At 46.6% G+C, this 24,072-nt stretch overlaps 1 protein-coding gene across 6 annotated transcripts in view; it reads right to left on the bottom strand.

Moving 5' to 3' along the window:
- Positions 1-24,072, bottom strand: part of DTNB (dystrobrevin beta) — a 318,228-nt gene that overhangs the window by 201,765 nt on the left and 92,391 nt on the right. For 5 of the 6 annotated variants that reach the window (XM_089659019.1, XM_089659020.1, XM_089659021.1 and 2 more), the window contains exons 6-8: positions 22,937-23,091; positions 21,251-21,356; positions 17,067-17,233 (exon numbers count right to left, since the gene is read on the bottom strand). In XM_089659019.1, the coding sequence (XP_089515145.1) occupies positions 17,067-17,233; positions 21,251-21,356; positions 22,937-23,091 (428 nt within the window). The remainder of the gene's footprint in view (positions 1-17,066; positions 17,234-21,250; positions 21,357-22,936; positions 23,092-24,072) is intronic. The other variant, XM_089659018.1, reaches the window with a different exon arrangement.

Genomic DNA, 24,072 nt, shown 5'->3' with positions numbered 1-24,072 from the left:
CTATATCCAGTCTCTCCAGATCCAGCATTCACTATATCCGCTCTCCCCAGACCCTGCATTCACTATATCCGGTCTCCCCGGACCCTGCATTCACTATATCCGCTCTCCCCGGACCCTGCATTCACTATATCCGCTCTCCCCAGACCCTGCATTCACTATATCCGGTCTCCCCGGACCCCGCATTCACTATATCCGCTCTCCCCGGACCCTGCATTCACTATATCCGATCTCCCCAGACCCTGCATTCACTATATCCGATCTCCCCGGACCCTGCATTCACTATATCCGCTCTCCCCGGACCCTGCATTCACTATATTCTGTCTCCCCGGACCCTGCATTCACTATATCCGGTCTCCCCGGACCCTGCATTCACTATATCCGCTCTCCCCGGACCCTGCATTCACTATATCCAGTCTCCCCGGACCCTGCATTCACTATATCCGGTCTCCCCGGACCCTGCATTCACTATATCCGCTCTCCCCAGACCCTGCATTCACTATATCCGATCTCCCCAGACCCTGCATTCACTATATCCGGTCTCCCCGGACCCTGCATTCACTATATCCGCTCTTCCCGAACTCACTATATCCGCTCTCCCCGGACCCTGCATTCACTATATCCGCTCTTCCCGAACTCACTATATCCGGTCTCCCCAGACCCTGCATTCACTATATCCGGTCTCCCCGGACCCTGCATTCACTATATCCGGTCTCCCCGGACCCTGCATTCACTATATCTGGTCTCCCCAGACCCTGTATTCATTATATCTGGTCTCCCCGGACCCTGCATTCACTATATCCGGTCTCCCCGAACCCTGCATTCACTATATCCGCTCTCCCCGTACCCCGCATTCACTATATTCGCTCTCCCTGCACTCACTATATCTGGTCTCCCTGGACCCCGCATTCACTATATCCGCTCTCCCCGGACCCCGCATTCACTATATCTGGTCTCCCAGGACCCTGCATTCACTATATCTGGTCTCCCTGAACCCTGCATTCACTATATCCGGTCTCCCCGGACCCTGCATTCACTATATCTGGTCTCCTCGGACCCCGCATTCACTATATCCGGTCTCCCCGGACCCTGCATTCACTATATCTGGTCTCCCGGGTCCCTGCATTCACTATATACAGTCTCCCACAGTACACAGAACATGGAAATGCAATTATTTTAATAAATATAAACTGCTAAATACCTTTTATCATCAGCAGTTAAGAGTCTTGTGACTTCAGCAGAGCACTGGTTAAAGCTTGTAGGAGGAATTTTCATTTTGCTCTAGGAGGATGCAAAACCCCTGACCCTCTGCCTGGGCAGTGCTTATTGGCCCTGTGCTGATCATATGCAGTCTGCCAAGTAAAAAAAAAACCTCTAGCAATACAAATGAAACTGAGCATGTGTATGTGGCTACGGGTTCAGTCTGTCTTATCAAGTGGACATTTGAACAAGAGGAGGAGCAGAGAAGTCAGGATCAAACGGCCTTTTTTACACAATGTAGAGGAGTGAATACTTATGTGATCCGATTCTAGTGCGGACCCAAAAAGGGTCCTGCGTGTTTTTGGTGTGGGTGCGGTGCGATTAGAGCCATACAAAATGCATGGCTCCAATCGCATCGCACACAAATCGCATGTGATTTGCACAGGAATGTGGTGCGGTTCCTGTGCGAATTACATGTGATGTACCGCACCACATATATGTAAACCCGGGCTAAAGGGGGGCTTTAGTTCCACTTTAAAGGTATTATACACCTGTACCTTGTGTTTTTCACTGGCACAGGCTGCATTCATCACAGTTTCATGGTGTATTTGTTTTTTCGCCCTGTACGCACAGCCCATAGAAGAGTAAATCTTTACATTTCTGTGTCAGACGTTTCTGTTTGAGTTAAAAAATGGGGCATATTGCATAGTACTGCGCACATATATTTATTTCAGGTACTTATATAGCGCTGTCAATTTACGCAGCACTTTACATATATATTGTACATTCACATCAGTCCCTAACCCTCAAGGGGCGTACAATCTAAGGTCCATAAGGCCTCTTTCACACGGGCGCCCCGTATGTCTATTTTTCATCTGTCCGTTTACAGATGAAAAACGGACCCCCATGTATTTCTATGGACTTGCGGACGTAAACGAATGATCATCTTTTTTACATCCGTTAATGTCCGTGTCCGTTAACATCTGTTTTTTTGAATGGAAGAAAACCCTATTTTTCTTCCACAAAAAAAACGCGGAACAGGTGAAAAATGGATGTCAACGGATGTAAATGGACAAAAACGGATGTAGAGGGATCTAAAAACGGATGTAAAGCGGATGTGGAAGGATGAAATAACAGATGTAAATGGACAAAAAAATGGATGTAGACGCATGAAAACGGATGAACAGATGTAAACGGACAAAAAAACTGATGAAAACAGATGTAAAAGGATTAAAAACGGATAAAAAAAGATATAAACGGACACAAAAATGGATGTAGATGGATGAAAACGGTTGTAAAAAGATGAAAAACGGATGAAAAAACAGATGTAAACGGACAAAAACAAGATGCAAATAGATGAAAACATCTAAAACGGATGAAAAACGGATGTAGAAAGATGAAAAAACAGATGTAAACAGACAAAAAAACAGATGTAGAGGGATGAAAACAGATGTAAAAGGATAAAAAAAGGGCTGAAAAACAGATGTAAACGGACAAAAAAAGGATGTAGACGGATGAAACCGGATGTAAAAGGATGAAAAATGTATTAAAAACAGATGTAAATGAATCAAAACCGGATGCAGATGGATGAAAACAGATCTAAACGGATGTAAAAAGTATTAAAAACCAGACAAAAACAGATGTAGACGGATGAAAATGGATGTATTAGAATGAAAAATGGATGTAGAAGGATGCAAAACGGATGTAGAAGGATAAAAAAACAGATGTAAACGGACAAAAAAAACGATGTAGAGGGATGAAAACAGATGTAAAAGGATAAAAAAGGGCTAAAAAACTGATGTAAACGGACAAAAAAAGGATGTAGATGGATGAAAACGGATGTGCAAGGATGAAAAATGGATTAAAAAACAGAAGTAAACAAATCAAAACCAGATGCAGATGGATGAAAACAGATCTAAACTGATGTAAAAGGATGAAAAAGGTATTAAAAAAACAGACAAAAACAGATGTAGATGGATGAAAACGGATGTATAGGAATGAAAAATGGATGTAGACGGATGAAAAACGGATGTAGAAGGATAAAAAACTGATGTAAACGGACAAAAACCGGATGCAGATGGATGAAAACGGATCGAAATGGATAAAAAACGGATGTAGAAGGATAAAAAACAGATGTAAACGGACAAAAACCGGATGCAGATGGATCGAAACGGATGAAGGATGAAAAACGGATTAAAAAACAGATGTAAATGGACAAAAACCGGATGCAGATTGATGAAAAAGAGATCTAAACGGATGTAAAAGGATGAAAAAAGTATTAAAAAACAAACAAAAACAGATGTAGACGGATAAAAATGGATGTATAAGAATGAAAAATGGATGTAGAAGGATGAAAAACGGATTAAAAAACAGATGGAAACTCATCTGTTTTTTTTCTGTGAAAAAATGTGACTGAACTGAAGAAAAAAAAAATGGAACGCCCGTGTGAAAGGTCCCTAACTTACATTCATACATACACATACTAGGGCCAGATTACACAGGAGCCAATTAACCTACCAGCATGTCTTTGGAGTGTGGGAGGAAACCGGAGTACCCGGAGGAAACCCACACAGGCACAGGGAGAACATGCAAACTCCAGGCTGGTGGTTCAGTGATTGGGATTTGAACCAGGTTACTGCGTTACCTCTGTCGGTAGTGTGAGAACTAACATTTCCTGGGAAGCAAATACACATCACACAATCCCTGGGTCTCCCAGTCTAGTGCTCTGCAAGTGACAGTTAAATAGTAATTCCATCTGCTGCAAACAGGCTGAACAATGACCAAAGAGCTTACACTTCAATGAAGAGATTGGTGAGTCCTGGATTGGATGCTGTGTGACCCCCAAACAAGAAGTCGCCTGTCCCTGGGGACAATCAAGCTGAATAATACATGGATGTCATCAGCCATGACACTACAAACTGCAGCCCCAGCCTGTGAGTCCATCATTACAATACGGCGCTGCGTTACTTTAACTGACAATTGCGCGGTCATGCAACGCTGCACCCAAATGAAATTTACGTCCTTTTTTCCCCACAAATAGAGGCAGTCCAGTGCAGCCCCCAGTCCCGTCAGTGTCCATCAGTGCCAACAGTCAGTGTCCATCAGTGCCGCCAGTCAGTGTCCATCAGTGCCGCCAGTCAGTGCCCATCAGTGCCGCCAGCTAGTGCCACCTATCACTGACCTTCATTGCAGCCTCATCAGTGCAGCCCAGGAGCGGACTGACAACTCATGGGGCCCCCGGGCAATAGGGGATCATGGGGCCCCTGTGTCCTTGCCTAAACTCAAAAAAGCTTATGAAAAAGGTACCAGGGGCATCTCATGGGGCCCCCTACTGACCCCGGGCCCTCGGGCAGTGCCCGAGTTTCCAAATGGTCAGTCCGCCCCTGATGCAGCCTATCAGTGCCCATCAGTGCTGCCTATTGTTGTCTTAACACTTATGAGGTCCACAGAAACAGTTCATAAGACAAATCTGTTGTCTTATATTAATGTGGAGGATGTATATATATATATATTACAATATTCCTACACCTATCAGTGCAGCCTATCAGTGCCCATCAGTGCAGCTTATCAGAGCCCATCAGTGCAGCTTATCAGAGCCCATCAGTGCAGCCTATTAGTGCCCATCAGTGCAGCCTATTAGTGCCCATCAGTGCAGCTTATCAGAGCCCATCAGTGCAGCCTAATAGTGCCCATCAGTGCAGCCTATTAGTGCCCATCAGTGCAGCTTATCAGAGCCCATCAGTTCAGCCTATCAGTGCCCATCAGTGTAGCTTATCAGAGCCCATCAGTGCAGCCTATTAGTGCCCATCAGTGCTGCCTATTAGTGCCCATCAGTGCAGCTTATCAGAGCCCATCAGTGCAGCTTATCAGAGCCCATCAGTGCAACTTATCAGAGCCCATCAGTGCCCATCAGTGCAACTTATCAGAGCCCATCAGTGCAGCTTATCAGAGCCCATCAGTGCAGCTTATCAGAGCCCATCAGTGCAGCTTATCAGAGCCCATCAGTGCAGCTTATCAGAGCCCACCAGTGCAGCTTATCAGAGCCCACCAGTGCAGCTTATCAGAGCCCACCAGTGCAGCTTATCAGAGCCCATCAGTGCAGCTTATCAGTGCCCACCAGTGCAGCCTATTAGAGCCCATCAGTGCAGCTTATCAGAGCCCATCAGTGCAGCTTATCAGTGCCCATCAGTGCAGATTATCAGAGCCCATCAGTGCAGCTTATCAGAGCCCATCAGTGCAGCCTATTCGTGCCCATCAGTGCAGCTTATCAGAGCCCATCAGTGCAGCCTATCAGTGCTCATCAGTGCAGCTTATCAGAGCCCATCAGTGCAGCTTATCAGAGCCCATCAGTGCAGCTTATCAGAGCCCATCAGTGCAGCTTATCAGAGCCCATCAGTGCAGCTTATCAGAGCCCATCAGTGCAGCTTATCAGTGCCCATCAGTGCAGCTTATCAGTGCCCATCAGTGCAGCCTATCAGTGCCCATCAGCGCAGCCTCATCCCTGCACATCAGTGAAGGAGAAAAATGACCCATTTGCAAAATTTCAGAACAGAAACTAAGAAAAATCTGGTGATTGAATACCACCAAAAGAAAGCTCTATTTGTGTGAAAAAAATGACAAAAATGTAATTTGTGTTGCATGACCGCGCAATTGTCATTCAAACTGTGACAGCACAGGAAGCTGAAAATTGGCCTGGGCAGGAAGGGGATGAAAGTGCCCGGCAGGCAAGTGGTTAAGTAAATTTTATAGCCAGAAAAGGCGATTTTACATGTGCGGGGTCCGGGGAGACCGGATATAGTGAATGCAGGGTCCGGGGAGACCGGATATAGTGAATGCGGGGTCCGGGGAGACCGGATATAGTGAATGCGGGGTCCGGGGAGAGCGGATATAGTGAATGCAGGGTCCGGGGAGACCAGATATAGTGAATGCAGGGTCCGGGGAGACCAGATATAGTGAATGCAGGGTCCGGGGAGACCAGATATAGTGAATGCAGGGTCCGGGGAGACCGGATATAATGAATGCGGGGTCCGGGGAGAGCGGACATAGTGAATGCGGGGTCTGGGGAGAGCGGATATAGTGAATGCGGGGTCCGGGGAGACCGGATATAGTGAATGCAGGGTCCGGGGAGACCGGATATAGTGAATGCGGGGTCCGGGGAGACCGGATATAGTGAATGCGGGGTCCGGGGAGAGCGGATATAGTGAATGCGGGGTCCGGGGAGAGCGGATATAGTGAATGCGGGGTCCGGGGAGAGCGGAAATACCACCAAAAGAAAGCTCTATTTGTGTGAAAAAAATGACAAAAATGTAATTTGTGTTGCATGACCGCGCAATTGTCATTCAAACTGTGACAGCACAGGAAGCTGAAAATTGGCCTGGGCAGGAAAGGGATGAAAGTGCCCGGCAGGCAAGTGGTTAAGTAAATTTTATAGCCAGAAAAGGCGATTTTACATGTGCGCCAAAAAGTAAATAAATGCTCCGGGGGGGAAGTTGTTACAAAAAAAAAACACCGGTGTGCCTTAACGCAGCGCACATTAATGCGCCAAATACCACATGGTCACCCGCCGTAACACACTGCAGAAAGTGTGAAGGGGTCTTATGAACTTGTGGGGCCTGCTGTTATGCCTGGTATCAGTCTTCCTACTTGTTTCCTATGATAGGATCAGGATGGCTGTTAGCTGACACAAGCAACTGTCGGTTGCAGGTAATACACATCTCTGCCGCATCATTCATACAGAGGTGCAGGCCCTGGAACTAGCATTGTTTGTGGAAATGATGGACTGTGCCAGAGGATGGGGAAGACATGAACAAGTATATAAAATGGATCTCCAGCCAGAATTCAGCTTCCATAGAAGGTGTTCTTTTCAGTGTTCAATGCTGCCATCTTCTGGAGAACAGATGCGTAACAGTCGGGGACTCAACTAAATACAAGGAGGAAATAAGATTTACGGAAATTGTTTTACCTGCCTAAGAATTGTGTAATTCTGTCCATCCGGTCCTGAGATTTACACAGCTCTGCCACACAGCACAACTCTGATTGTCTAGGCAGAAAGGCTAATTTATCTCTGCTACAATTCAGTATAACTTAAAAGAGGTAACAGATGAAAAAGTTGTGGTGTGGTAAAAACTGGGCTTAATGTGTTCCTAAACCCACAACAGTACAATCAGCCTGTATATGCAGAAAAGCATGCTTGGTATACTCACTGTGGAACCTAAGGGATTAATCATCCGCATAGTGTAAAAAGGCTGTTTGATCCTGTCTTCTCTGATCCTCCCCTTCTTCTACAGTCCCCAATCCATCTGCTGATAGTACAGAGTCCTATGAAGCACTCTGCACATGCTCAGTTTGCTGTGTATTGCTAAAGAGTTGTTTGTTGTTTTTTTGGGGGGGGGGGGGGGAGGGTGCATGTGATCATTACAGGTAAAATCAGCGCTGTCCAGACAGAAGGTCAGGAGTTATGCAGCCCCATAGGACAATCAGGGGAGAATGAAAACTCCTCTTACAAGCTTTAACCAGTGCTCAGCTGGACACTATAGAAGTCATAAGACTGCTGTATACTGATGTTCAGAAAAGGTATTTAGCAGTATATATTTAGTAAAATAATTGCATTTCCATGTTCTGTGTACTGTGGGAGACCAGATATGGTGAATGCAGAGTCTGGGGAGACCGGATAGGGTAAATGTGGGGCCCGGGGAGACTGGATAGGGTAAATGTGGGGTCCGGGGAGACCGGATGGGGGGAATGCAGGGCCCGGGGAGACCGGATAAGGTAAATGTGGGGCCCGGGGAGACCGGATGGGGGGAATGCGGGGCCCGGGGAGACCGGATAGGGTGAATGCGGGGTCCGGGGAGACCGGATAGGGTGAATGCGGGTCCGGGGAGACCGGATAGGGTGAATGCGGGGTCCGGGGAGACCGGATAGGGTGAATGCGGGGTCCGGGGAGACCGGATATAGTGAATGCGGGGTCCGGGGAGACCGGATATAGTAAATGCGGGGTCCGGGGAGAGCGGATATAGTGAATGCGGGGTCCGGGGAGACTGGATATAGTGAATGCAGGGTCCTGGGAGACCGGATATAGTGAATGCGGGGTCCGGGGAGACCGGATATAGTGAATGCGGGGTCCGAGGAGACCGGATATAGTGAATGCAGGGTCCTGGCAGACCGGATATAGTGAATGCAGGGTCCTGGCAGACCGGATATAGTGAATGCGGGGTCCGGGGAGACCGGATATAGTGAATGCGGGGTCCTGGGAGACCAGATATAGTGAATGCAGGGACCGGGGAGACCGGATATAGTGAATGCGGGGTCCTGGGAGAGCGGATATAGTGAATGCGGGGTCCTGGGAGACCGGATATAGTGAATGCGGGGTCCTGGGAGACCGGATATAGTGAATGCAGGGTCTGGGGAGAGCGGATATAGTGAATGCAGGGTCCGGGGAGAGGGGATATAGTGAATGCAGGGTCCGGGGAGACCGGATATAGTGAATGCAGGGTCCGGGGAGAGCGGATATAGTGAATGCAGGGTCCGGGGAGAGCGGATATAGTGAATGCAGGGTCCTGGCAGACTGGATATAGTGAATGCGGGGTCCAGGGAGACCGGATATAGTGAATGCGGGGTCCTGGGAGACTAGATATAGTGAATGCGGGATCCTGGGAGACCAGATATAGTGAATGCAGGGACCGGGGAGACCGGATATAGTGAATGCGGGGTCCTGGGAGAGCGGATATAGTGAATGCGGGGTCCTGGGAGACCGGATATAGTGAATGCAGGGTCCGGGGAGAGCGGATATAGTGAATGCAGGGTCCGGGGAGAGCGGATATAGTGAATGCAGGGTCCGGGGAGAGCGGATATAGTGAATGCAGGGTCCGGGGAGAGCGGATATAGTGAATGCAGGGTCCGGGGAGAGCGGATATAGTGAATGCAGGGTCCGGGGAGAGCGGATATAGTGAATGCAGGGTCCGGGGAGAGCGGATATAGTGAATGCAGGGTCCGGGGAGAGCGGATATAGTGAATGCAGGGTCCGGGGAGAGCGGATATAGTGAATGCAGGGTCCGGGGAGAGCGGATATAGTGAATGCAGGGTCCGGGGAGAGCGGATATAGTGAATGCAGGGTCCGGGGAGAGCGGATATAGTGAATGCAGGGTCCGGGGAGAGCGGATATAGTGAATGCGGGGTCCGGGGAGAGCGGATATAGTGAACGCGGGGTCCTGGGAGACCGGATATAGTGAATGCAGGGTCCGGGGAGACCAGATATAGTGAATGCAGGGTACGGGGAGAGCGGATATAGTGAATGCGGGGTCCTGGATTTAGTAACACTGTAAAGTGGAATTAAAGTCCAAAAGGAAGTTAGTCCTGTTTGAACACTCCCCACCCTGATCAGTAGTATTACAGGCTTATTTCTTCTCCTTTCCAATTTTTCCTTATAGTTAGCCCCTCCCTGCACCACCATGGTCCCCTGCAGCCTCACCCAGGAGGCTTTAGAATTGGCACACCGAGTGGCCAGGGGGGGGGAATAATCATCACAGCTGACTGCCCACACCCAGAAGACGAAGTGGACCAAGATGTCAGCGCACATTAATAGTGCAATGCAGAGGGCCAGGGCTGGGTTTGCTGTGTGGGTATGTGATTGCAAAAGTACCACCTGGATGTGGGGGGGGGATAACATTGGGGGGAGGTAAAGTTCAGTACTGCTTTAAAGGTCACCATAAAACTATATATTCTGATTGTACAATCTACTTTAGATCTACCATCAGCTATATTGTGTAAGATCCTCCTACTACATTGGTTTGATAAATCCAACAAGGAATGTATAGTACATGGCCAGCTTTCCTCCAGTATGTTACTGAACAGAGAAAGGAGAAGCAGAATCATCCGCTGCCACTCTGCTCTCTCCACACATCAGCATGCTCTTTCACAGCAGCACAACCGATAGGCTCCCTGTGTTGCTTCTCTATTCCTCAGTCTGAGCTCTGTTGTACCAAGAGGCCGAGTCAAATTCATGTATTTACAATGCTTGCATTTAAAAAAAAAAGTTTAAAAAAAAAAATGGATGTAGTTAAGAATACAGAGCTGCTTGAAATTGTGCCATTTATATCTGCCTGGAGTTTGTTTATATATTGGCAAAAAAAAGTGAAAACCACGCGGTAAACCATGGCAAAGCGTTGTTTTTGGACTTTTTTTTACCAAGAATATATTTTTTTTTTCATAAAAGAAAAAGCTAAAAATTGTGTAAAAACGCCACTAAACGCGGCAAAACGGCGCTAAACGCTAATGCAAAAATGCTAAATACAGCTGAAAAACTCACGTTTTTAAACGTGACTTTACACAGCGAACGTTACCAGCGTTATCAAAGCATCCAGTGTGCATGAGGACTAACCCCTGGTTCCATATATGCAGCCGCGAGGGCCGTGTTTTGCGTGGGCACGACAGCCCATTCATTTGAATGGACTCCCATGCCCTGTAGGGAAGAAGTCCCTGCACTGAAAACGCAGCACGCACAGGAACCTCAGTTCCCAGTACGGTTGCGTTTTCCAGTGCGGGCGGCAAACTATTGGCACCTGCCCGTGGGTCCGCATTCCCCTGTGCGGGTGATCCGGCTACACGGATTTTTGTGCAGATCCGCAGTGGTACCACCCGCACATATGTGAACCTAGCCTAATACAGGAGGTATGTTACTGGCCAGATCACCAGGTGAAAATCTGAGGAAGAAAAAAAAAAACTAATGCAGCCACCACATCTAATGATTGGTAAGCTGCAATATATTAGATTTTTGGTTCTGGGTGTAATACCGCTTTCAGCTGGCCATACATGCTTAGTTTACATCAGGCTCTCAATGTTACTTCAGAACTCGGCCAATGCCCCAGTCCATAACTGGCCTTTTTGCAGCAAGGAGCACATGGAAGGGCGACGCATGTCAAACAACACCAAAAGAAAAATTCCCAGCTCAACCCACCAACCAGCCTGCAACCAACCAAATTGTCTCGTCTAGAGGTTCACGGTAAAAACGGGCTTAGTTTTCACATATTTGCAAATACATGCGCAGGGGCGGACTGACAACTCATGGGGCCCCTGGGCAATAGGGGATCATGGGGCCCCTGTGTCCTTGCCCAAACTCAAAAAAGCCTATGAAAAAGGTACCAGGGGCATCTCATGGGGCCCCTTACTGACCTCGGGCAGTGCCCAAGTTTCCAAATGGTCAGTCCGCCCCTGTACATGCGTAAGCTGCAGAGCCTCTTCATGGCACCCCAGTATCATCTGCAGTCCTAACCCTATAAATCTGGAGTGCCTCCATAGTAGAAGCACATCATGATAATGGATAGATTGGGGGCAGGTATATCTGGGGGGAGCCCAGCCCTCCTTAACCCCTTTCGCTACCAGATCAGTACATCTTGGACCTGAGAGCGGGGAGTTTTACACACAATCCAGAGGCAGCAGCCACCGGGATTCTGTCCAAAACTGACAGGCAGACTCCTGCCTGTCAGGTGTCAGCAGTGCAGCTGCCTGATTGCTTCCACAGCCCCCGGTAACCCTTCCCCATGCGTGTGCTCCCACCATGTATTCCAGGCTCTGCTTGCCCATCTGCGGGCCGGGGGCTGACATGGCGGGTGGAGGGGAGAGAGGAGAGTCTGCTCTCCTCTCCTTCTTGCCGTGATCCGGAAAGCGACGAGTATGTCACTTCCAGGTAACCGCTGTCACTTTCCCTGGCTAGAATAGCAGGGGAGAAAAGTATTGGGCCAAGTGGAGACTTTGGGGGTCTTTTAGACCCTGCATGTCTCATTAAAGAGGACTGGTCACCTAAAAAAATCATCACATGGGGGACTTTGTGTCCCCTATGTGATCACAAAAAAAAAAAAAAGTATTGTAAAAAAATAAAGTTACACCAAAGCACATTTAAAAAAAAAAAAAATAAAAAAAAATAAAAAATGAGGCTCCCCCCACCCGCACATATACGCATCTATGAGCGTAAAGGCATGTGTTAGGGTCACCTACACGTGAATTATTGATTGTGATACACATGTTGAGAGCAATAATTCTAGCACAACACCTCCTCTAGAACACTAAACTGATGACCTATAAAGGAGCTTTGAAGCGCCCCCTATAGAAAATACAAGGTACTGAAGTTTGTCGCCATTTCACAGGCGCACACAAATTTAAGTTTTGGCATGTTGGGTATCTATTTACCCATCGAAACCTCGTCTTTTATATTTTGCCAAACATTTAGGCAATTTACTGCATTTGTTTGCCCTAAAATTCACTTTTAGTGTTTTTCTCTACTGAAATTTTGTGTTTGCTGGACCTCTGCAGTAATATTGTGCGATATAAAAAAATTGGAACTACCACCATTTTATTCTCTAGGGTGTCTGCTTTCAGAAAATATATCATGTTTGGAGGTTTTGTGTAATCTTCAGGCCTACAATAATTTTTTTAAAGATGTGCAAAAACAGCTCTGGCAGTATGCCTGGAGTGAGCCCACCCCTCCTTAAACTCCCGTACACAGAGGTCCCGGACACAGCGGGCACCAATCGCGGTGCCACGTGCTCACAGGCAATGGATGCGGGGGGGATGTTTAGAAACGTCCACCCGCATCGGCAGCGCTCCCATCCAGCCGTTTATCGGCAATGGGCCAGGCGGGAGCACTGCCGATGCGGGTGGATATTTCTAAACGTCCCCCCGCATCCATTGCCTGTGCGCGCTTCCTGGGAGCGCGCGGCACCGCGATCGGTGCCCGCTGTGTCCGGGACCTCTGTGTACGAGACCTCTGTGTGAGGTCCCGATTCATGTGATCACTGATTGGCCAATCAGTGATCACATGAATAGTAGTAAACAAGATGTCACTTCTGACATCATAGCTTACTACTTGTGAAATCTATGAATGATCACAGAGGTCACATGGTACAGGGCAATTCACAACAGCCTTGTACCATGAGACAAGCTGTGACCAGTCTCAATGGCTGCAGCCAGAGAGGAGACGTTATTGCTTTTCCAGTTTATGAGTGCAAAAGAAAAAAAAAATCATCACCCTCTCAAGTAGTACAGTGTCATTATGGTGACACTGTACTGCTAGGGTGACAGTATATATATATATATATATATATATATATATATATATATATATATATATATATATATATATATATATATAAAACAAACATACATAATATAAAAAAGTAAAATAAAAATGTAAAGACTTTTTAAAAATTACAATTTTTGGTTATAAACTAATTTGGTTTTTTTTTGTTTTATTTCTACTAAAAGGATAGATGAGTACATTTTGGCCAAGATTTATAAAGAAAGATTATTTATTTGCAATATTTTATAAGAAAAACACTTTTTTTTTTCAAAATTATGGGGTCTTTTTCAATAATATACCAAAAAAATAAAAATCCCAGTGGTGAATAAATACCAACAAAATAAAGTTTTATCCATCTCAAAAAAATGCTAAAAATGTCATATGGGTACAGTGTTGCATGACTGCGCAATTGTCATTCAAAGTGCGACAGCGCAGAAAGCTGAAAATTGGTCTGGGCAGGAAGGGGGTATAACTGCCTGGTAGGCAAGTGGTTAATAATGCTGTAGTCCTCTTGGCAGCCTCCCAGACCAGTTTTCTTCTCGTCTTTTCATCCATTTTGGAGGGACGTCCAGTTCTTGGTGATGTAACAGTTGCACCATATTTTCTCCACATGATGACGTCTGTCTTCACTGTGTTCCATGGAATATCTAATGCCTTGGAAATTCTTTTGTACCCTTCTCCTGACTGATACCTTTTAACAATGAGATCCCCCTGATGCTTTGGAAGCTCTCTGCGGACCATGGATTTTGCTGTAGGATGCGACTAAGAAAATGTCAGGAAAGACCTACTAGAACAGCTGAACTTTATTTGGAGTTCATCAGAGGCACTTTAAATGATGGCGGGTGTGTACTGACTCCTATTTAACATGATTTTGAATGTGATTGTTTAATTCTGAACAGAGCTACATCCCCAGTTATAAGAGGGTGTGTACACTTATGCAACCGCTTTATCTTAGTTTTTATGTTTACTTCCCCCCACTAAAAGATTTCAGATTGTTTTTCACCTGAGTTGTACAGTATATAGGTCACATTAAAAGGTAGAAAAAGTTCTGAAATTATTTATCTTTGTCTCATTTTTTTACATCACAAGAGCTGCACAAACTGTTGGCGCTATATAAATCCTCTATAATAGTAATAATAATCACAGAAACCTGACATTTTAACAGGGGTGTGTAGACTTTTTATATCCACTGTACATGAACTCCCCAGCCACTTTATTAGGTACACCTGTTCAATTGCTTGGCAACACAAATTACAAATCGGCTAATCCCATGGCAGCAACTCAATGCATTTAGGCATCTAGATGTGGTGAAGACGACTTGCTGAGGTTCAAACCGAGCATCAGAATGGGGAAGTAAGGGGATTTAGGCAACTTTGAACGTGGCATGGTTGTTGTTGCCAGACGGGCTGATCTGAGTATTTAAAAAACTGCTGATATACTGGGATTTTTCACACACAACCATCTCTAGGGTTTACAGAGAATGGTCCGAAAAAGAGAAACTATTCAGTGAGCGGCAGTTGTGTGGAGGAAAATGCCTCATTGAGGTCAAAGGAGAATGGGCAGACTGGTTCTAGAAAGGAAACAGTAACATGTCAATATGGACCAAAACCTCTGGAGGAATGTTCCCAACACCTTGTTGAATCTATGCCACCAAGAATGAAGGCAAAAGGGGATCCAACCCGGTAGTAGCAAGGTGGACCTAATAAAGTGGCCAGTGAGTGTAGATTTTTTAATATATATATATATATAAACAAACAAACACACACACACACATACACAGGTTAAACTCGAAAGATTTGAATATGGTGCAAAAGTTCATTTATTTCAGTGCAGCAACTTAAAAGGTGAAACTAATATATGAGATAGACTCATCACATGTAAAGCAAGATAGTTCAAGCCGTGATTTGTCATCATTGTGATGATTATGGCTTACAGCTCATGAAAACCCCAAATCCACAATCTCAGAAAATGAGAATATTACATACAATCAATAAAACAAGGATTGTACATAGAACAATATCGGACCTCTGAAAAGTATAAGCATGCATATGTACTCAGTACTTGGTTTGGGCCCCTTTTGCAGCAATTACTGCCTCAATGCAGCGTGGCATGGAAGCTATCAGCCTGTGGCACTGCTGAGGTGTTATGGAAGACCAGGATGCTTCAATAGCGGCCTTCAGCTCTTCTGCATTGTTCGGTCTCATGTCTCTCATCTTTCCCTTGGCAATGCCCCATAGATTCTCTATGGGGTTCAGGTCAGGCGAGTTTGCTGGCCAATCAAGCACAGTAATCCCACGGTCATTGAACCAGGTTTTGGTGCTTTTGGCAGTGTAGGCAGGTGTCAAGTCCTGCTGGAAAATGAAGTCAGCATCCCCATAAAGCTCGTCTGCGGAAGGAAGCATGAAGTGCTCCAAAATCTCCTGGTAGACGGCTGCGTTGACCCTGGACTTAATGAAGCACAGTGGGCCAACACCAGCAGATGACATGGCTCCCCAAATCAACACAGACTGTGGAAACTTCACACTGGACTTCAAGCATCTTGCAGTGTGTGCCTCTCCATTCTTCCTCCATACTCGGGGTCCTTGTGCCTCTCCATTCTTCCTCCATACTCGGGGTCCTTGGGCCTCTCCATTCTTCCTCCATACTCGGGGTCCTAGGGCCTCTCCATTCTTCCTCCATACTCGGGGTCCTTGGGCCTCTCCATTCTTCCTCCATACTCGGGGTCCTTGGGCCTCTCCATTCTTCCTCCATACTCGGGGTCCTTGTGCCTCTCCATTCTTCCTCCATACTCGGGATCCTTGGGCCTCTCCATTCTTCCTCCATACTCGGGATCCTTGGGCCTCTCCATTCTTCCTCCATACTCTGGGTCCTTGTGCCTCTCCATTCTTCCTCCATACTCGGGATCCTTGGTTTCCAAATGAGATGCAAAAGTTGCTCTTATCAGAAAAGAGGACTTTGGACCACTGAGCCACAGACCAGGTCTGTTTTTCTTTAGCCCAGGTAAGACGCTTCTGACGTTGTTTGCTGTTCAGGAGTGGCTTGACAAGAGGAATACGACATTTGAAGCCCATGTTCAGGATCCATCTGTGTGTGGTGGCTCTTGATGCACTGACTACAGCCTCAGTCCACTCCTTGTAAAAGTCCCCAACACTTTTGAATGGCCTTTTCCTGACAGTCCTCTCCAGGCTTCGGTCATCCCTGCCATTTGTGCACCTTTTTCTTCCACACTTTTCCCTTCCACATAACTTTCTATTAATGTGCTTTGATACAGCACTTTGGGAACATCCAACTTCTTTTGCAATGACCTTTTGAGTCTTTCCCTCCTTATGGAAGGTGTCAATGATGGTTTTCTGCACAACTGTCAGGTCAGCAGTCTTTCCCATGATTGTGATTCCTACTGAACCAGACTGAGAGACCATTTAAAGGCTCAGGAACCCTTTGAAGGTGTTATGGTTTAATTAGCTGATTAGAGTGGGACACTTTGAGCCGGGAATATTGCACCTTTTCACAATATCCTCATTTTCTGAGATTGTGGATTTGGGGTTTTCATGAGCTGTAAGCCATAATCACCACAATGATGACAAATCACGGCTTGAACTATCTTGCTTTGCATGTAATGAGTCTATCTCATATATTAGTTTCACCTTTTAAGTTGCTGCACTGAAATAAATTAACTTTTGCACGATATTCAAATTTTTCGAGTTTCACCTGTGTGTGTATATATATATATATATATATATATATATATATATATATATATATATAATTTATTTATAGAAGAAGACAGTGGGGTACTCACCCAGGACGAGTGCTCCTTCATCTGATGCTGGTTGCTGTGTGGACCATTGGCATGTCCTCGCCAAAAACAATTCTGGCAAAGCTGGTAATTGTGGCACTGCTGGCAGCGGTAGCGGAATCCCATCATACTCTCACATCGGCAGAAGGAGCATTCCACAGGATGGAAGACTACAGAGGAGGGAGAGAAGACCACACCAGTGATGAATTCCCTGTAGATGTGTGCTAAAGTTATCCTCACACTCAGTCTTTCACTGGAATCTTTGATAATATACATAAAAACATACTTCCTCTTGATTGTGAAAAGTATTTTGAGCTTTATTGTATGACAGAATACTGTACATTTTCATCACTATCATTCTGTTTTAAGAAGACACTCTGTACCCTACAGTGCTTAAAGTGTTACTAAACCTATGACATATGATATATTTTCAAAGGAGAAAATTATATGGTAAGTTCACTTGTGCACTTGTTTGTATCATTTAATTGTAATAAACAGTTTTTTTAATATCTGGTCTCCCCGGACCGTGCATTCACTATATCGGGTCTCCCCGGACCCTGCATTCACTATATCTGGTCTCCCCGGACCCTGCATTCACTATATCTGGTCTCTCCGGACCCTGCATTCACTATATCCGGTCTCCTCGGACCTCGCATTCACTATATCTGGTCTCCCCGGACCCTGCATTCACTATATCTGGTCTCCCCGGACCCTGCATTCACTATATCTGGTCTCCCCGGACCCTGTATTCACTATATCTGGTCTCTCCGGACCCTGCATTCACTATATCCGGTCTCCTCGGACCTCGCATTCACTATATCTGGTCTCCTCGGACCTCGCATTCACTATATCCGGTCTCCCCGGACCCTGCATTCACTATATCCGGTCTCCCCGGACCCTGCATTCACTATATCCGGTCTCCCCGGACCCCGCATTCACTGTATCCGGTCTCCCCGGACCCCGCATTCACTGTATCCGCTCTCCCCGAACCCTGCATTCACTGTATCTGGTCTCCCCGGACCCTGCATTCACTATATCTGGTCTCCCCGGACCCTGCATTCACTGTATCTGGTCTCCCCGGACCCTGCATTCACTGTATCTGGTCTCCCAGGACCCTGCATTTACTATATCTGGTCTCCCCGGACCCTGCATTCAGGGAGGGAGGGAGGGAGAGGGGAGAGGGAGTGGGAGGAGAGAGGGGGGAGAGGGAGTGGGGGGGGTGGGGGGAGGGAGAGGGAGTGGGGGGGGTGGGAGGAGGGAGAGGGAGTGGGGGGGTGGGAGGAGGGGAGGGGGGAGTGGGGAGAGGGAGGAAGGGGGGAGGAGAGAGTGGGGAGAGGGAGGAAGGGGGGAGGAGAGAGTGGGGAGAGGGAGGAAGGGGGGAGGAGAGAGTGGGGAGAGGGGGGGAGGGGAGAGGGGGGGAGGGGGGAGGGGAGAGGAGAGGGGGGGGAGAGGGAGGAAGGGGGGAGGAGAGAGGGGGGGAGAGGGAGGAAGGGGGGGAGGAGACAGGAAGGGAGAGGGAGAGGGAGAAGAGAGGGAGAGGGGAGAGGGAGGGAGAGGGGAGAGGGAGAAGGAGTGGGGGGAGGGAGGGGGGAGAAGGAGTGGGGGGAGGGAGGGGGGAGAAGGAGTGGGGGGAGGGAGGGGGGAGAGGGAGTGGGAGGAGAGAGGGGGGAGAGGGAGTGGGGAGTGGGAGGGGGGAGAGGGAGTGGGGAGTGGGAGGGGAAGAGGGGAGTGGGGAGAGGGGAGTGGGGAGAGGGGAGTGGGGAGAGGGGAGTGGGGAGTGGAGAGTGGGGAGAGGGAGGGGGGAGGGGGAGAGGGGAGTGGAGAGTGGGGAGAGGGAGGGGGAGAGGGAGTGGGGGGAGTGGGAGGAGTGGGGGAGAAATGGGGAGAGAGATGGAAGAAGGGGAAGGAAAGAAGAAAAGAAGAAAAAAAAAAAAGAGAGGGGTATGGCAAAGACAGTGATACAAGGTGGTAGATATTAGAGTGTAACTGTTAAGCAGGTCATACATGATTCATTTTTTTTTATTCAACCAGCAGGTTGAGCGAAAAAAAAAGTATGTTGATTTCCCCATTCAATGTGGATGGAGGAATCGTTCCCACTGAGCTATTGTATTGTGATGGTGGGGAGCCTTCCCTGCCGGCAGAATACATTGATCGGTGTTGCCGACTATAGCCAAAGGCACTGATCATTCGGTACAAATCCAATAGGCCGGTTGTACAGAAGTGGATTGATAGAGCAACTTGTGTACAACTAGCTAGTGCATACATGGATCAAAATTCAGCTACTCCCTGCTGAGCTGGCTGACTCTGGAATCATGTATAACTAGCTTTCAGGATGGAGGAAAACAAAAAGAGCAATGGAATTATTGGGGAGGGGGGATAAAAAGGGCGAAGAAACAAAGAGGGAGAGGAAATGAAAGAAGATACAAAGAAGAAGTCAGACAGCGATATTGGATTTTGATGTCTTTGACATAACATGCATGTACAGTTGTGTTCAAAATAATAGCAGTGTGTTGAAAAAAGTGAATAAAGCTGAAAATCCTTCTAATAGCTTTTATTTCCATCCACACAAATGCATTGGGAACACGACACATTCTATTCCAAATCAAAACATGAAGAAAAATACATCAAATTTGTGTTGTTCCTCTAAAACAATTGAAGAAAAGTGAATATTAGACGGTTCAAAAAAATCGCAGTGTTTGTATTCTTCTTTACAAACTCAAACATTCACTATATAAACTGAGAAATGTTTGAATATTTTGCTTTCCTTTGAATGACTTCATGAATATTTGGTTGTAGTCGCACTGTTTCTGAGAACTGCTGTACATCTGTGTTGCATGGAGTCACCCAACTTCTGGCCCCTGTGATCAGGTATTCCAGCCCAGGATGATTGGACCACATTCCACAGTTCTTCTCTATTTCTTGGTTTTGCCTCAGAAACGGCATTTTTGATGTCACCCCACAAGTTTTCTATTGGATTAAGATCCGGGGATTGGGCTGGCCACTCCATAACGTCAATCTTGTTGGTCTGGAACCAAGATGTGGCACGTTTACTGGTGAGTTTGGGGTCGTTGTCTTGTTGGAACACCCATTTCAAGGGCATTTCCTCTTCAGCATAAGGCAGCATGACCTCTTCAAGTATTCTGATCAATTCAAACTGATCCATGATCCCTGGTATGCGATAAATAGGCCCAACACCGTAGTATGAGAAACATCCCCATAGCATGATGCTTGCACCGCCATGCTTCACTGTCTTCACAGTGTACTGTGCCTTGAATTCAGTGTTTGGGGGTCATCTGACAAACTGTCTCCGCCCACTAGACCCAAAAAGAACAATCTTACTTTCGTCAGTCCACAAAATGTTGCGCCATTTCTCTTTAGGCCGGTCAATGTGCTCTTTGGCAGATTGTAACCTCCTCAGCACATGTCTTTTTTCCAACAGTGGGACTTTGCGGGGGCTTCTTGCAGATAGCTTGGCTTCACATAGGAGTCTTCTAATTGTAACAGTCCTCACAGGGAACTTTACACCTTCTTTCATCTTCCTGGAGCTGATTGTTGGCTGAGTCCGCGCCATTTTGGCTATTCTTCTATCCATTCCAATGGTAGTTTTTCGCTTTCTTCCACGTCTTTCAGGTTTTGGTTGCCATTTTAAAGCATTTGCCATCATTTTAGCTGAGCAGCCGATCATTTTCTGCACTTCTTTATATGTTTTCCCCTCTCCAATCAACTTTTTAATCAAGGTACGCTGTTCTTCTGAACAATGTCTGGAACGACCCATTTTCCTCAGAATTTCAGAGAGAAATGCACTGTAACCAGCATGTACATTTGCTGCCTTCCTTCCTTAAATAAGGGCAATAATTGCCACCTGTTTTTCAAAGAATGAATGACCTCACTAATAGAACTCCATACTGCTATTATTTTGAACATGCCCCTTTCAATGAGTGATTCAATGACACAGAATCAGCAGCATGCATGTCATGACTGTTGGGTCTGTTGGATTTCTATTACTCTACTACACCTGCTAGTAAATTATTTGCCATGTAGGAATATCATTTCTACCAAAAACAGTGATTGATCCGGTTAGTGATGTCTGACTGATATTATTTTGAACACAACTGTATGACCATCCCAGAATGAAGGCAAAAGGAGAGGAGACACACACAACGACCCGTCCAGATCGCAACACTTACCATTTTCTACATGGGCGAGCCTGTGCATTAGAGGTAACCAGACAAGGCACTGGGGAGGGGGGTCGGCCATGATGGTGTCTAGGAACATATTCAGCGCAATCTTCTTCTGTAACACATGGAAAGATCGGATCAGAACAATGTGCTGTGAGCAGAGATGGATTAAGGCAGCACAAGACTCTTGGCAAGATAGTAGCTGTGCCCTCCCCCATCCTTTTGATGGATATTGATATGGATGGCGCCCAATTGACAGTCAGTACCGGCATGGTCTCATCGGACACCAACTGCCCACAAATACATCAACCTTCATGGGGTGACAGGTAGGACCAATCGTGCTATACCTTAGTGTGCTGCAAGGCATGGAGGTTGTATCAGGAGACCATGAATATTCTCATGCTAGTCTCCTAACTAGGTTGCCTTGTGGACGATCCAGATGTCCTTGCGGACGATCCAGATGTCCTTGCGGACGATCCAGAGGTCCTTGCGGACGATCCAGAGGTCCTTGCGGACGATCCAGAGGTCCTTGCGGACGATCAAGAGGTCCTTGCGGTTGATCCAGAGGTCCTTGCGGACGATCCAGATGTCCTTGTGGACGATCCAAATGTCCTTGTGGACGATCCAAATGTCTTTGTGGATGATCCAGACCTACAAACTTCTTTTTTATTAAAAATGTATATTTGTGGATGTAGTTATTTGTAGATAAGCCACCAGAAGGAGGCCCCACTGGAATCACTCCATCTCTCTATTACCAGCAGCTGAGATAAGATCAATTACAAAGTTGGCCAACTCACAAACTTGCATAGTAAGAGGAGGAACAACCAACCATTGTGCAGCACTGCAAAGCAGGGAGAACAACAGGAATACTCAACGAGAATAGTGAATAAGCACAGATGTCCTGGATGGAGTAGTGAATTTGTAGAGCCCCCTCCAATCCAGCGACGTTCTTGACAGCCTCTGCTGTCTGAGGACTCTTCCTCCTTATTGACTCGGACAGCAGCGGGAGCCAATTGGCTCCCGCTGCTGTCAATCACAGCCATTCAGCCAATAAGGAGAAAGTGGGAGGCGGAGCCAGTTCGGGGATGAGCAAGCAACGGTGCCCCCAGAGTGAGCAGCTTTCCCTGGGGGCACAGCTTGAGGGGGAGGAGCCAGGAGCGCTTTACAAATTTAATTAGGTCTTTGGGACATTTCTTATTGCGAACAATTCGTAAACCGAAATGCAGTTTCCCATAGGAATGCATTGAAAACCAATTAATCCGTTCCGGAGGTCAGAAAAAAGTAAAAAAAAAAGTCTTATCTGTTCAAAACTCTTTATAAAGTGCACTTTAAAGGCATCAATACTGTACAGGGACATGATTTAAAAAAAAAAAAAAAAAGTAAATTCATTGAAAACCAATTAATCCGTTCGTATTGCGAAAAAAAAATTGTAAACCGTTGCATTATTTTCATTCGTAAACCGAAAATTACGTTATCTGAGGTGTTCATAAACCGAGGTACGCCTGTATAGTGTATATGTGAATAAAAACAGCAAACGTGATGCACGCATTACATTTTTTCTTTATTTTTCAGTAAAAAAAACTAAAAAAAAACAAAAAACTTACACTTACAGAGATAATAAATGTCTGATAGGCCAGCAATAATACGAACATTTTGTGCTTTCACTATTCAAAGCATTAAGGCCCCTCTACTTACCTGTGGTGGAAAACAGGATCGAGCGGAGTGCTCCGTGTACCCGAATGACGGACCCTCAAACACTGTCGTTGGCAGCTTCAGGACCTCCCTCAGGAAATGGTCAAACTTAGCGCAGACCATGAAGCCGCTGGAGTCCGACACCTGCGAGAAGATATCTGTGCAGGAGAAAACACAAGACATGGCAGGAATGTACACAGGGAAAATCCTTTAACTGTATGTATTTAATTTGTTAATGTAGCCGGTGGCCTGGAGTTCATCTTTAAAGTGTTACAAAACCCACAACAGTACAATCAGTCTGTAGATGCAGTAAAGCATGCTTGGTATACTCACTGTGGAACCTAAGTGGTTAATCCTCTACATTGTGTAAAAATGGCTGTTTGATCCTATCCTCTCTGATCCTCCCCTTCTTCCAGTGTCCCCCTCTTATCTCCTGTTCCGTGTGAAGACACTCTGCACATGTACATCCTCCCCTTCTTCTATTGTCCCCAATCCATCTGCTGACAGAACAGAGCCTTGGGGACAAGCTGTACATGCTCAGTTTGGTGTGTATTGCTAGAGAGTATTTTTTTCCTCTTGGAAGAGTACATGTGATCAGCACAGAGCCGATCAGCACTGTCCAGACAGAGATCAGGGGTTTTGCATCCTCCTAGAGGAGAAAGAAAACTCCTACAAGTTTTAACCAGTGCTCTGCTGGACACTGATAGAAGTCACAAGACTGTTTTATACTGCTGATGAAAAAAGGCATTTAGCAGTTTATATTTACTAAAATAATTGCATTTCCATGTTCTGTGTACTGTGGGAGACCAGGTATAATGAATGTAGGGTCCGGGGAGACCAGATATAGTGAATGCGGGGTCCGGGGAGAGCAGATACAGTGAATGCAGGGTCCGGGGAGAGCGGATATAGTGAATGCAGGGTCCGGGGAGAGCGGATATAGTGAATGCAGGGTCCGGGGAGAGCGGATATAGTGAATGCAGGGTCCGGGGAGAGCGGATATAGTGAATGCAGGGTCCGGGGAGAGCGGATATAGTGAATGCAGGGTCCGGGGAGAGCGGATATAGTGAATGCAGGGTCCGGGGAGAGCGGATATAGTGAATGCATGGTCCGGGGAGACCAGATATAGTGAATGCAGGGTC

Source organism: Staurois parvus, unplaced genomic scaffold (genome assembly GCF_062004578.1).
Source record: "Staurois parvus isolate SC_StPar_1 unplaced genomic scaffold, SC_StPar_1.0 ptg001130l, whole genome shotgun sequence".
NCBI classification, from domain to species: domain Eukaryota; kingdom Metazoa; phylum Chordata; class Amphibia; order Anura; family Ranidae; genus Staurois; species Staurois parvus.
Note: the sequence above shows the minus strand (reverse complement) of the source record. Positions and strands in the feature narration are given on the sequence as shown.